Source organism: Oryzias latipes, chromosome 22 (genome assembly GCF_053564925.1).
Source record: "Oryzias latipes strain Hd-rR chromosome 22, Olatipes_Hd-rR_3.1".
In the NCBI taxonomy this organism is placed as follows: domain Eukaryota; kingdom Metazoa; phylum Chordata; class Actinopteri; order Beloniformes; family Adrianichthyidae; genus Oryzias; species Oryzias latipes.
Window position 1 is genome coordinate 12,255,499 of NC_136258.1, and position 14,992 is coordinate 12,270,490.

General features: G+C 36.1%; 1 protein-coding gene across 1 annotated transcript; it reads right to left on the bottom strand.

The window, feature by feature from the left end:
* Nucleotides 1-110: 110 nt before the first annotated feature.
* Nucleotides 111-14,641, bottom strand: LOC101157105 (calpain-1 catalytic subunit). The gene is made up of 22 exons (XM_023951778.2): nucleotides 14,502-14,641; nucleotides 13,992-14,246; nucleotides 12,640-12,709; nucleotides 12,090-12,208; nucleotides 11,503-11,636; nucleotides 11,251-11,425; nucleotides 7,988-8,062; nucleotides 7,678-7,763; nucleotides 7,054-7,128; nucleotides 6,539-6,699; nucleotides 6,241-6,407; nucleotides 5,614-5,625; nucleotides 5,288-5,496; nucleotides 5,092-5,137; nucleotides 3,865-3,933; nucleotides 3,657-3,714; nucleotides 3,510-3,571; nucleotides 2,814-2,882; nucleotides 1,849-1,927; nucleotides 1,580-1,696; nucleotides 1,128-1,180; nucleotides 111-887 (listed from the first exon to the last, which is right to left on the bottom strand). Exons 2-22 carry the CDS (start codon nucleotides 14,226-14,228, stop codon nucleotides 861-863), a joined length of 2,100 nt encoding a protein of 699 aa, XP_023807546.1. The 5' UTR covers nucleotides 14,229-14,246; nucleotides 14,502-14,641; the 3' UTR covers nucleotides 111-860.
* Between the last annotated feature and the right edge of the window lie 351 nt (nucleotides 14,642-14,992).

Sequence of the window (14,992 nt, forward strand, 5' to 3'; positions counted from 1 at the left end):
ACTTTTTTATCTCAACTTGGTTTTGAAAGAATGAATGAAAAATATTTATGTATATAATTTGACAAAAACAAGAAAATGCGCCCATGGAGGAAATAAAGTGACAACCTATGTTTATATGCCAAATGTTACAACATGCTTTATTTGTAAAAGTTAAAAAACAAAGAGAGAATTAAGTTGCGCTTTCAACAAAATAACATTATTGGTGTGTTAAAAAACACTGGAAGCTGTTGGTATGTTGGTTACTTTCACAGTTTAAATATGGTCATCTTAAACGTACAAAAGCCTTAGAAAGACACAGATTGAACATCTGACAGAACCAGTGACATCTCAGGCTCAGCAAGGATACAAGTGCATTAAATCAAATTGTATATTAGGAATATGTATGCTGAGAAAAAAATACGATGGCCAAAATACAAAACTTCTTATCCCAAAAAAAAATCTTTTTTTCAGAAAACAAGAAAAATGTCTAAAATATTCCAGTCAATGCCAATTGAAGGTTTCTGTCTTGTGACCTTTATTTCATAAAAAAGGCAGGATTTCTTTTGGAGATTCACTTAAAATGTGGAGTTATCCTTGTTCTCACCAATTTTTGTAAAAACTCAAAGTCAAAAATGTGCAGATTTGAGTTTTGGCCATCTGAAATTTGTTGTAATGAAGTTAAAAAGGTAAAGATATTTCGACACACCGCCTTTCTGTAATGCTTAAAATAATATTTTCAGTTTTAAGCTCTCTTGTTCCCAAGTATTTGATTCTGCTGTTATTTGTAAATACTAATGCTGATTATATACAATGCTCATGCTTTTGAATGACTTGAGCTTAGTTGAGCTCCACCTTGTTCCATGTTTTTGTCCTCTGTGAGATTATGTGTACATTGATATGTACATCCACTGAAAAAGGAAAAATATAGGCTTAATAACATTTCATGTGTATAATAACAGTCAAAACATAACCACAGAAAATCAGCTGGCACTAAAAGCACAACTTAATTTTTAGATCAAAATCTAATCTTAAGGACATATCACCTCATGGGACCGTGCAGGAATATTTGTGCAACAAATTTTAATGGCTAATCTTAGTCTTTAACATGTTTAAAATTAGCATTGTGTAAAATATGACTATCCAATCACCTCTGGTTCGCGAAGAGTCATGATGTTTCCATTTGACAGCTGCTTGTAGATTTCTATTGATAAAAAATAAAAGCAGAAATGGAAAATTGAAACAAAATTTGAAACTGAGAATAAAATCTGTAAATCAGCAGGTTCTGGAGGTTGGGCCAGTATACAGTTGGGCAAACTTATTAATAATCCATTTCCTTAAGGCAGTTGTATCATTGTAGATGGAGGGGAAAAAGACATATGTTTTGTTTTATGGAGGGTTTAATTGCAATAGCAATAGGGAGCAACATGTATAACTGATTTAAAAAAAAACAAAAAACAGAACATTTGATGCCCTATAAATATTAGGGAGAAAGTGACAGTAACTGTTATATCACCTTTCAGTTTGGGTTCTGTGAGCCCTTTCGACAATTGCAATACTATCAAACCATAATTCGTAAAATGATTGTCCAGCCTGCACTTACGGGCCATGCAGTCAAAGCGAAGGATGAGACTAATGAAGTTCTCCAGTGTAATATGTCCAGAGGAGGCACCATAACGCAGAGCAATCACATTGAGAATGTCATCACTGATCCCTCTTCCTGCAGGACAAGTAGCATTTGGGATCAATGGGTTTTTATATTAACTCCTTTGTGTGACACATTGAAACATTTCAGACAATAATTTCATAATGCTTGTGACCTAACTCCCTTGTATGAAACTGTTAAAACAAACTAATACTATTGAAATATACCAGCAGCTATGATTGCATTTCTCAGCTCCTTGAGTGACAGGGTCCCCGTTTGTGAAACGTCACACTTGTAGAAAATATCCTGTGGAAAAAGACGACATTTAGTTGTGAGATCAATACAGTTTAGTTTTACTGATTTTATTAGAGCTAATTTGTAGAGCTGAGTCTTTTTGATTGGCAGGTGAATGATCACATCAGGCCATAGTTTGCCTCAAACTTTACTTTACTTATATTTCATCTTCATTATATAGAGCCTTATGGGACAGTGCCTGGCTGCTGCCCAATTGCAGTTTAAAAGGGACGTGGCCACTCGTTAACAGAATAAATTAGATATGAGGATACATCCAGCATTAGAATACATTGGAATGCATAAAATTACAGAATCTGAGACAAGATGGATTATTATATTTGCATACGTGCATGTTTTATTTTAACAAAGACACAAATGCTCTAAGGAATATACAGGAAGTTGTTTATACCTATCAGACTTTTATGTGATTAGCAGCAGTTAGACCTGATTGTACAGGCATTTAAAAGCAATGATAAATGGAATTTTACTCTTGAACAAGTGATGTAGCTCTAAAATTTACAAAGTACAATGAAACTAAGTTGTGAGGTTAAAAGAAACTTTCATTTGGTCCATAAGAACATACAGCAAATCTGTATCTGAAGATTTAACAGCAGCCGACTGAAAAATCAATCATCAACAGCTATTAAAGGAAATCCTTGACGGTTGATTTTTCTGTCCTAAACAAATATTTAACAAAGTCTATATGGAATTATAAAGGAACATTTTTAAAATAGTTTAATGAATGATTTTTAAACAAGAACCTGTTCTTAAACATTTCAAGCTGGATCAATAAAAGTACTACTACTACATGTTTTTCTTTCTTTAATCAGTTAGCTTTATATTCAGGAAGTAGAGCAGAAACACAAAAGACTGACAATAATTCTTCTTATTTTCTTACCTTGTATTTGCCAACCTTCTTCCACAGTCGGACAAACTCCTCACTATTCAGTTTCCCAGTGACTGAGGTCTGTTTAAGCCTCTGTTAAGGTACAGGTTTTGTGCAAAAATGTCCCCAAATTTGCAACATTTGGGATGCAGGTCCATTTTTCTCAGACTGGGATTCAGGTGGGCCTACTAATAAAACAAAACCCTTAAAATAGGCCATATGAAGACTTGCTTTCCATACAAGTCCAGGAGATTTCAGTTACATGAACTCCAGGAGCATTTCTTTTGTTCTCTGATTGTAAAACATGATAGCAGTATAAATCAAATGGTATATTTAAAATTTAAAGATGACACCGCAGCAAAAAATTGACAAAAGATCAATCTTAACAATTACAGCCATCATTTCACTAAATCCTGACTGTTGGAACTTTTGTTTGGAATCTATTTTTATTCATAGTATGAAAAGTACTGTTACGGTTCTATTTGCAATCTTTGTCTCCGTGCTTTTACTATGTTGACTATGTACTATGTTTTTTGGTTTGAGGCTGTTTACTGACCTTGTGTATTAATTGTGAGGCAAAATTTTTGTCTTTAATGTTGTACTGAAAGAGTTAAATGTTTTCAGAGAAAAATTCTAAAGACATTTAACTCTATTATAATGGTTGAAACTTACGTTTTACAGGGCTGAAATAGAACATTCAAAGGATACATCCATAAGAGCCACCATGCTGCGACAGGCATCCGTGCTAAAACCTCCAGATTTAAGGTCTCCTACAAAAAACAAACAAGAAAAATAACTAAAAACTAAAAAATAGGCTAAAAAAACATGCAACGGTTATTTCGCTGAAGGCCAAACCTTTCAGAATGGTGTCATTAAGAATCATTTGAAGTTTCTCTGCATCCACTTCCTCATACTGAAAAAAAATTAAATGTAACACTAAATGTTTCATTCAGAACAAAAGTTTTCTTAACGGTATTTTGTTCTATACATATCCTTTTGAGTTCATATTACATATTTATCTTAGCAAATGCATTTTGCGATGAAAGACTGACACACAAATTACCTTGTCAGAGAACTGGCGGAACAGAGTTATCTTTTTTTCTTCATCTTTGCTGTCTTTTTCTGGTCTGGGCTGTAAATGAAAGAATTTAGTTCTAATGTGCTCCTTCCATTTTACCACCGATAATGTAGAATTTAGTTAACTCAGTAATCAAATATTCACATTTGAAATCCCAGACAGTCTGGACAGGTGGGAAAGTATCTTTCTTTTCTTCGTAAGTTCATAACTATGATGAATGGTGAAAATGATGTTTGCCGATGACATTGTGATTTATAGTGAAACTTGGGAGCAGGTTAAAACTAACTGAAAAAGACGATAAAGACAGCAATGAGCAGTCTCGGCTTTCAGTACATGTAAGGATCTCTCCAAGCCCTCAGTGTCAGCTTGCTGTGTAAATAAGTTCTCAATGTTTATGTTCCTCTAGGTATGTCTTACTATACTACTACTTTGCTATATCTTCACTTGAGGTTCTTTACGTATCTGGGTTTCAACGTGCTTGTCTGATTGTGACAGCTACACAACAGAGAGCCAGGAGTTAGTAAAGCTGAAGTTGGGAGGAAGTGTATTAAACAGACCCTTGTTGCCTATGTTTGGGAGTACAGTGTTGCATTTTTAATTTTTTTCTGGTAATTCTTTCAGCAAACAATGTAATAGTGTAGTGGAACAGTAAAACCTATTATTTAAACTTGCACAAGCAGTTAACATGCATCTGGTGTTTAAGATGGCTCTATTATACATTTCATCACATGCTAAGCCAGAAGAAACATTTGAACTGAATTTTATTTGTCATTTATTTATTTCTTAAGGTGTTTTTTCTAGATTATTTGACTTAATTTTGCAAACTTTACATTGTAGAGTTTCCTACCCTATTCAGGAATATTCTAGAAGCTTAGTGCAGTTGAAACAGGCACAAGACTCTCATCTGAAGAAGTTTTAAGCCTGGAATTTCAACTGGGCCACCATAGTGCTGTGAAGATGGTAAAGTGTGGTAATGGGAAATACAGCAACTGTCCATAAAACGGTATGATCATTAGACCACTGCTCTTTCTTTGTTTTTAACTCTATAGGTAGACTTGTAACTGGAAGTGATGGTGTGAGAAAAGAGGACGGGTGAAGAGAGAAGCCAAATTAAGGAAAAGTCTGTGAAATATAATTTTTAAACTTCCTCATTGCTGTATCATATATTGCCTATGTCTTACAAAATCGAATGCACTGCCCAACTGTGTTTACCTTTTTTTTTTGCTTTGATTCCTGGGGATAGACACCAGAACTCTCACTGAGAACAAACACAAGAAACACCACTGAGTAACATTTTCAGCAATTGTTGCAGAACAGCGAACGTTCTCTAAAAAGTCAGAAAAATTAAGATATCACTGAATGTTTTAAAGCTTTTAAAGGTTAACTGTAGCGTTGGCATTTGGCTCACTGGACATGGGTTTCCGCCTTGGAAATGATAGTCAGGAGGAAAGAGGCTGTCTCATTGGGGTTGTAGGTGGATGGCACAATCAGGTATTCTCCAGGCTTCAGTGTCACGAACTCCATCACCTCACGAGCATTTAGGAAGGTTTTACTTTGAGCAACAGGTTTGTTTCTCTTGAAGAAAAGGGCAGGGAATTTTCCCCTCTGCGCCTTGTTCTGAAAAGACCGTAAAGAAACAAAAAAATATATATACATCTCCATCCTAAGCATCAGACACTGACATGTGAATAATGTCAACAATGTAAGTTAAAAGAAAATGAAAAAATAACTTACTTCACCAGTCACCTGAAGGAAATCAGAAAAAAAGGATTGTGTTAGAAAACAATAGTTTTAAATCAAGTCTAAATAATACCTGCGTGGCCCGTTTACAGACCAAAAGTTTGGACACACCTTCTCATTCAAATGAATGGGAAGGTCTGTACTGTAGGTTTGTCATTTTTTAAACCTGCAGACAGGCCATATAGCTGTAAGAGGAAATCTGACTAAGGCCTAAGATATGGGAAGGAGTATTGGAATCTAGACTAAAGTCAGAAGTGAGCATTGTGCAGAACATGGATGAGAACTGTAAGACAATGGTTTGATGTGCTGTAGATGTAAAGGAGGAGTTCACAGTGGATGTGGTACTGCACTATTAATCAACTTCAAGCGCCTTTTTGTTTGCTGTTGTCATTGACAGACTGACTCTCTCAGACCAACAGCTCTTTAGAATATCTAGATTACAAGCTTTAGTTGAATAATTTCTTTGACCCCATGCAGATGATTCTAAAAGGTTGTACAACCTGGGACACAAGCAACCCAGGATGTTCTGGTTATAAAAATGGGGACCAAAGGCTCCCTGTGAGCTTGTCTCCTTGAACTCAGCCTATGTGGGTGGAAGAAACGATTCAACGCATTATTTACCTCAAATATCGAGAATCCAATGTGTAAGTTTTGTACCAGTCTTCTGTTCCTCTTGTCTGGCTTTTGCATAAGCGACACCAACATGTTTTTTTCTCCCTGGTTTACGGCGCATTTGCTGTTTAATTTTTCAACCTGGACCCGATACTGGGGATTGGTCCAGAAGCTTTCTGCAAGACAGATTTATCTTTTTAGGATTAAACAAACCGGATCCTTTTTAAAGACATTTGTATTCTGAAATAAATAAAAGTGTCAGAAGTGAAATGTGTAAAAACAACCGGTTCTCATTTTCTTAAATTACCAAGATTATTCATGCAGCCTCCAGCTGTGGTTCCAGCAACCCATCGACCCTCATAGAAGGAAGTCTTCCAGTTACAAGCGGAGCCTTCCTCAAGGAAGTCTGGGTTTGATGAGCAAATATCAAGGTCTGAGTAGTTCTTGCAGAAGTCTTTCAATGTCATCCTTGAAAGAAGACATTTATTTTGTTAGCACTGGATATTCTACTGGATTTAATTAGGTTGTAGTGATGAAGATGAGTGTCTGCAAAAGTAAATTAAGCAAAAAGGAGTTTCAAAGCCGGATGACAGTTTCTGAAAGTTAGATAATAGTGGAAAATTAGATTTAAAAATATAAAAATTAAACAAGAAATGTCAAAGGGGCAAAACTGTGGCAGTATTTTGGCTGTATGACACTTCATGTCTTCAATTTCTTTTTTTACATAAGGGCGTTCAAACAATCTTTTTTTTTAAGGATATTTCGTGGTTTGTGTTTGAAGTATTATAGTATAGAAATGGACCGCCACAGTATACAGCTCACCAAAACTCTCCATCGTCACAGACTGAAAGGCATACTTCTCGATCCTCAGTACTCACAGTCTTCCACAGAGGAGACCTTTGACAACCAAAAAAGAAAAGATCAGAAAATATAAAATGAACTCAGCCTTGTTAGGAAGATGAAGAGCATTTAAGGTGCTCCTCTTGTTACGTGTTTTTTTAAGCACACATTAGAAAAGGACACATGCTTTACTTGCAAACAGTTCCCTGCCAAGAATTTCACTAAAGGTTTCATACCATTTACATATTTAATAACTTAATTAAACCTTAATAAAAGTATGAAGGTTTCACTGATTTCGCTGATACTGATTTCACTGATTCTTGGGATTATGAAAGTTATCATTTAATTTTTTTCCCTTCTACGGTATATATATAAAAAACATCCTTAAAATCTCAGTGAATTCATTATCCCTTTAAGTTCTTAAATAAAACTTTCTGTTGACTGTTACAATGAGTGGGAATGTAATTCATTGCTGTCAGTAAATCTAAAGGTACAGGTACAAATAGTGGACTACAAAACCAAATTCAGTTGCTTGTTTAGAAACAGTTTTTGCTTTTTAGTTAGTTTAGTAGTTTTATTTTTTTTATTTTTTTTAATCCTCCTCACTCGTCACTCCAGTCTCCGTTCCACTCCCTCTTGCCCCAGGGGTTCCACAAACGCACCAGTTGCACTGTTTCTCCTCGGCTTTTCATCTGTGCACCAATTAGAGACAGGGCCAAAAGAAAAGTTACCAAAAGTGCCTTTCTGAATGTGATAAAGATTACAGTTGGTGCAAATGTAAAACTTTTTTACATTAAAGACAATACTGTAGACTAAATCCTTTTGGGAGTTAGGAGAGAGAATAACACTTGATGATCATTTCAATTTTAGAAATTTGAGGATAAATGTGATGCAGTGGATAAATATGTTTACTCACGTGTTTGACACCTGTGACAGTGTAGGCGTGGCCTTGGACCAGACCATTTGGTAACACGGTGTTGGCATCAGTCTCCTAAAAAAAAATGGGAAAAAAACATTCCATTTTGATTTGATTTGAATTGAAATGGTTTATTTCAAGCAATCAAATAAGAATAGTACACAAAAACATTACAATCATCAGTTATACATTCATACAATGACATATCAAACTTGGGATGGTTTATTCTGGACTTAAACAAGTAAAAAGATGTTTACATTTAGGTGACAAAAAACAAATGTATGTAACCCTTGTGCTGTCCTAGGCACTTTAACATTGGGAGTTGGGTCATCTAGGCCCACTAGACCAGGGTTCACCAACCTTTTTGAGACCGAGGGCTATTTCATGGGCACCAAGTGGTATGAAGGGCGCCACTAAAAACCTCCTAGCCCCCCCCCCCCCCCCCCAAAAAAAAAAAAAACAACAACAAAAAAACAACACAATTTGAGGACTTCCTTTTGCGTGCCCTATTTTTATTTGCTCATTTTACACACAAAAACATGCATGAATTTTCTAGACTCGTATTACAGGGGGGGGGGGAGGGGGGGGGGGGTCAAACTCAGTTGCAGAGGGAGCCTAATTTCAAAACAGACTTTAGGTTGCAGCCGAACAAGATAAATATTTATTGAACACACTAAAGCTAAACTTTTAAACTTTTAAAACTTTAACTTAATTTTAACTTTTTAAACATAAAAGTAAATAAAAACAGACAGGAATATTAATCCTCACATTAATGGATTACTCAACCACCTCAACCTATTCCCAAAATCTTTACATTACATGAATCATAAGAATGTCCAGAAATTGTGTAATTTATTTGATCTATTTAAACTTTTGTAATAGACCCTTACTTTTAGTGATTATTTTTTAAGTTATATTTGTTTACATATTTGGGTTTTCTTTGTCTACCTTTATCTCAGAATTGATATTGTTGTCATTGACAGACATGCCGTGGTTGTTTGTTGAATATTTGCTTCAATAAAAAAAAAAAAAAAAAAAAAAAAAATCTTTTGGGTGCATTCCCTGCGGGCGCCACAAGGGGTGCTCGCGGGCGCACTGGCGCCCGCGGGCACAGGGTTGGTGACCCCTGCACTAGACAGTGCTCTGAACCTTTTGTCTTCAATGATTTGTGATCTTCACTGGTGTCCATGGATTACATGAAATCTTTCCACCTTTGTCATAGTAGGGAGAACACATCAATGTAAGGGGGGGGTCATCTAAGATAGCACAAGGGTTAAAACAATTAAATTCTCTATTGTTTTCATTTAGACTGTATGAAACTAGCTCGTGAAAATGTTCAGTGTGGTCATGACTGTCAACATTTCCTCAGCTTTGAGCACATCTTTAGCATAGTTGTTAAAAACATTGTTATTTTATAGCTCATTGAACATTATTGGATTATTCTTAAACATCACATTTTTTCAAGATGTTCAGCTGGTTAAAATCAGTAGTAAAGCATCTAAAATATTAGGACATTTCAAAAGATAAAATACATTTTATTCAAAAACAGGCAAATAAATATCCTGAAATGTGGCTTATAAAAGCAGTTTCTGAAATATAGGCTTGTAATAGGATTTAAGATCCAATTTCCTTAATTCCATCTTCATGTTTTATTAATATAATTAATTAAAATGCCAACTGAACAAAGCCTGTATTTAAATGCTGCACTTCCATGATTTACCACTAGATGGAGCTACCATTCTAAACACTAAACTAAAGTTTAAACTAAACACAAAAAAAATAATCAAAAAGATTTTTTAACAAGTGTAATAAAATATTATTTAAAAATCCACTGCAGTTTGGAATGAAAGTGCTGTCAATCAAACAGTTGAATTTGTTTTGAAACAAAATATAACTCTTGCAACATATATTTCTAATCTGATACAAATTTTAGCATATAAATATTTCTAAATAATCTGATTAAGCAAACACATTTAACAACAGAAGTTTGTAGTTGGTTTCCCTTTTGTCTCTCATAGGTGAGAATTTTGACTAAAGTATAAACCTTTTTACATGTATCCGCTGCGTTTTGCATCAGTAATTAGATGTCAATCAGATTTTGCTGTTTTCTGAAACTTGATGCAGATCATTCTGGTTTATCGGTGTGAGAGTTTTGACTGCATGCACCCTGAATGAGATTCAGACCTCTGTCCTTTCTGTCCTATAGTCAGTTTGCTAAGCTAAATGCTGAAAGTGTTTTTTATTATTATTATTATTAAAAAAGTTTTTAATGTTTTTGTTTTAATATCTTGGTTGTTGTTTTTTCTGCTCTCCAGTCCCCACTTGATCTCCTGAGAAAAATAAAATGATCATGTAACTGATACCATCAGTTTACCTTATCTAGAAAGTAACGGAACAATTTTCAACCTGTTTTTAGGGACATACTGCCAGCAGTTACTGCACTGGTTTACCAATCTTTGTCAAATGCCAAGAATGTGTTGAAATATCAACTGTGAACAAAAAGATAGATTAAATGTGTAGCCATTGATGGTTTGAATTGAGCTGTTTTGCAGACAGTTTATCAGTTTTGTTGTTGCAACCCAGCATTTAACATTTGGCTATGGACAAGATAAAGGAACCAACAGATGCAAAAAATAAAATATAGTCATGGGACACATTCAGACATACCAGACAAAAAATGTTTACCCCTGTAAGAGACTTAAAATGTTAGACTGAGGTGAAGAAAGTCTGACTTTCTTTTGTAAAAAGCCACCTAGTGGTAAGTTTGTAAACTGCTCTGACTCAAGTTACTTTTGTTTATAAATTTTATTAAATCAGAGGTCAAGCTGTTCCTCTTGGAGCTTTGGAGAAACCATATTTTGGCATGTTTTATTAGGTGCAATAACTTTTTTAAGGGTCATTAGACCTTAATCAACAAAAGTAGTAAAACAAGTTTCTACGATAGCTTCATTGTTTTCAGTGGATCCAGCCTGCCCATCCTTGTGCAGTCTCACAACCCTGAAACCCTTGTGCTATCCTAGGCACTTTAACATTAGTAGTTTGGTCATCTAGACCCACTAGACAGTGCGCTGAACCTTTTTTCTTCAATGATTTGTGATTTTCACTGGTGTCCGTGGATGACGTGAAAACTTTCCACCTTTATCCACCTTTGACATGGTAGGGAGAACACGTCAATGTAAGGGTGGGGTCATCTAAGATAGCAATAGGGTTAAGGAATTCACATATGCGTTCATAATAAAAAATAATATTGAAGTTGTGCTCACCCCTTGTGGGGTGCCACAGCTCATCAGTGACCTTGATCGTCCAGCTCTGCACATCAGCTCCCACAGGTCTGCAGGTGGATCGGAGAGCTGCACGCACATGTGCACCCCGCCTGTGAAGTCCACCAAAGCCTCTGCAGGAGTTCCAGCATTCATGTCCGCGTACGAGCCACAAACCCTGGCATAGAGGACTTGAATTGGTTTAAACAAACTAAACGGTAGAAGCAGTGTGTTTCTTAGATTGGGGGCGCATACTTGGCATAGGCTTTCTCCATCAAAGCAGGCCAGAACTCTGTTGGGTCTTTGGAGCGGACGAAGATCAACTTGCCATTGATTGTTGGGAGCTTGTCATCAATGATGACGTCAATCCATCTCCCAAATCTCCAGAACTAAAGTCAGAATATTATTTGCTTCCATGGGATAAATTCAAAGTTTTTCTCTCACATACATATACATTCAATTTGTAGTAAAATGCCCAACTGTCCAACAGAATACAAGACCTAAGAGCAGTAAGCATAAAAGTACCAAAAGTTTAATGGTTGTCGTGAGGCCGACATTTTAATGCAGATCATTGATACACCATTGTTTATGTGTACCTGTAAATGTTATGTGTTTTAAGTACCTATGCGTGTGTTCAATAGTCTTCTACACTTGTCACATAGTGCCTTTTGATGCCCTAACAGTCATGTAAAAAACTTTAAAGAATCCATCTACATCTATCATTTTCTGAACTGCCATATCCCTTTCGGCGTCCCGTGGTCATTTGTTCTATCAAAAACACGAGGGATTCTCTAATGATGAAACGGTCCCGTGTGTATCCAAGACGTTTGTTACTGATTTACCCTGAAATGGAACAGTCCGCAGTACTCGTCATCGAACGTTTGCTCGAGAGGAACAACTTGATTCAGAATGTTGGTTTGGAAAGTCAGAGATCCAATTGAAGCGAGAAACCAGCAGTTTCCTGTTTGGGAACATGAATGTAGGTTGTTAGAACAGTAGAAATTTTATTGACGAGTTTACAGCTTTGCAAAACCTATACAAGATTCACTTAGACAGCCATGAAAAAGCTTCCCTCAGGGAAAACTTCCAGCTTAAAAACAGTCTGACATTTAAAACTGAAAACAATTGCTTTCTGATTAGCTGGTGCCTTCAAACCTAAACCTAAGTTTTAATTTTAAATGGTAAAAGTGTCTCCCAAACTATTTTCTTTACACCGACAGATCTTTTGAATTTCTCACTAGCATGATTATATTATGTAAGTACCCACACAACACTTTCAACGGCTCTTCTAATTTAAGCTCTCAACATCTTGTCCAAACATGCACTAGAGATAGAGATACAAACACTCTGCTATGAATGAAGGGATTATAAGGGAAGAAGTGATTTTCTTACCAACCAATCCTTGGCCAAAGTCAAACCGTGACACTCCATCCACGACAAACGAGGCATTAGGAACAATTTTCTGAAATAGCAGAACCGGTTCTGAGGACATGATTCTCACAACTCACACACCTTACAGACCCTTTATTCACTGTTAAACAGTTACTGTTAAAAATCCTTTGTGTTTGTTTCATGCAGTATGTGTGTCTTGCAGTATGTGTGTCTTGATGTATAAACGTTGGTAGTTGCAACAAAGAACTTCTTTTCTTCTTTCTTTTTGCTGCTACTTAGACTGTTCTAAATCTTTGTTTGTGAGATGTATGTTTTGGATTTCAATGTCCCGAATGACAAAATGTTTTGAAATTTGGAATTTTGTCAAAGAAAAAATATACAAGTTCAACAACTTAAGAATAGGAAAGAACTCACAACATGTTTTCTAAAAATCTATCATCAAAACAAGAAACACGGACATTATTAAACTAATAAAAGTCATTCTTAGAAAATAAAACTTTTTTTTATTCAAAGAAAAAAATATACAATTTTTGCAAAAGAGGACATATTTCAAATGAACAAAAAGCGGAGACGTTTTTAAAGGTCTTCCTAGAATTTACGTATAGGATGAGACAAAATGTGCATTATCAGAAATTAATGCACTCTGTGGAAGCCTGAACCATCCGACCCGACCGCGATGTGCCTTAATTTCTGACAATGCTCACTTCGAAGGCCATTTACCCACTTATACCATGGTCACTTACAAAAAAAAATTCAATATTTGTTCTTGTTATTTTTTCGGTTTAGATCGCTTTTTACTTAAAAAGCGGACTACTTGTTGCTTGGTGCAACGCGCTGAGTCGGCAGTGACCTCGACTGCAGCGGCAAAGGAAAGCGATACATAGGCTGGTCGTCAGAGTTTGCCTCTTACCACTTGTTTTTGTCCAGATGATGAAGCAAAAGTTTGTTTTAAAGAACAGTGATATAGAACATTTAATCTATGTGACCGGAACTATCTTTTGTAGAAGTCCATTATCACTGTGGATTATTACTTATTAATCCAAACCCAGCAGCCAATCAGAATCGAGTTTTCACCCAGACCAAGGTATAAAATCTTACATGATGTTCAACAAAAGTCTTAGATTATTTTAGCAATTCTGTTTTCTGTGTTAAGTTTAGTACAATTTTCACCAAAGTTTAATGTCATCCATAGTTTTTTCAATAACTTGTAATTTGCTGGTTAAAATGTAATCAATCAAAAACAGTTGTAAATTTTCATCTCCAATCTGTGGTCAAAAGAGAATGTATCAATCTGTTTTGCTGTGAAATAATCAGAACTCCATAGACTTGGTGCTTTGAAACATAGGACTCACCCACGGTCTCAGCCACTTCACTTGGGCCATGTTAGAAGGGCTCAGGAGCCCCTGGCCGATGGAGCGGCTGTCAGGTGGAAACATGTCATCGATGTACCTCATCCCACTGATGAGACAGAAATCTTTCAGCTGCTTGTAGTCTTGGTTGAGAAACTTCTCAGGATTGTTGGGGGTCCCGCAGCCATCCTTTCTGTGCCGTTGACTGATGATGTTCATGCACACTCCCGGAGCAGGCATCGCTGCAGTTTGTTAGAGCTGCCATGAAACGAATTATAGTTTTTAACCTGTTGTGGTCCACTGTAGCCTTCCATTCTCAAAGGAGTGTCAGGGGTTTTTTTTTTCTCAAAAAGCACCACATAGACGAGCAAACATTTCATCACATTATCAAACTTAAAAAAATCTATACTTGTAAACTTTGCTTTACAGTTTGCATTGTTGCACAATTTACCTGTGCAAAAGGATAAACTGTAAAAAGTTATAGTTTAAAGTTAAAAATTACCCATAACTCACCTTCCAAGGCTAAATTGTGCTCCGAGAAAGTCTGAAGTCTATCAGAACTGTTTGCTCACTCTGAAACCCTTTGGTGCTTTTATAGTACCTGTGAGTGCCCCAGGCGTTTTGTGTCACCGTGTGTTGTTTCTAGGGAAGTCCTTCACAGGCTGAGTCTTTCTCAACTGCATCTGCCTAAAAAGAGGATGGGGAAAAAGTAAGTGCTGTTCAGACTTGTGTAATACCCCTGTCAGCATAAAAAAACATGTATGAACATGCAAGCCAGGAGCTGCCCATAATAATAAAAAAGAAGTTAAAATGTCACGACTATTCAAGACACATTTTTCAGAAAGGAACCAATAATTTTTGTGCATGCATGTGTTTGTATTTTCGTATCGCTACGCATGTCCTACCTTGTTAGAACCTTTATAGCACAATCATTTGATGAGGTCCTTTATGAGAAAAAATGCAGTTTTTGGCTCCTGGTTAGTCATAGAGGCAGTGGTGTTGGA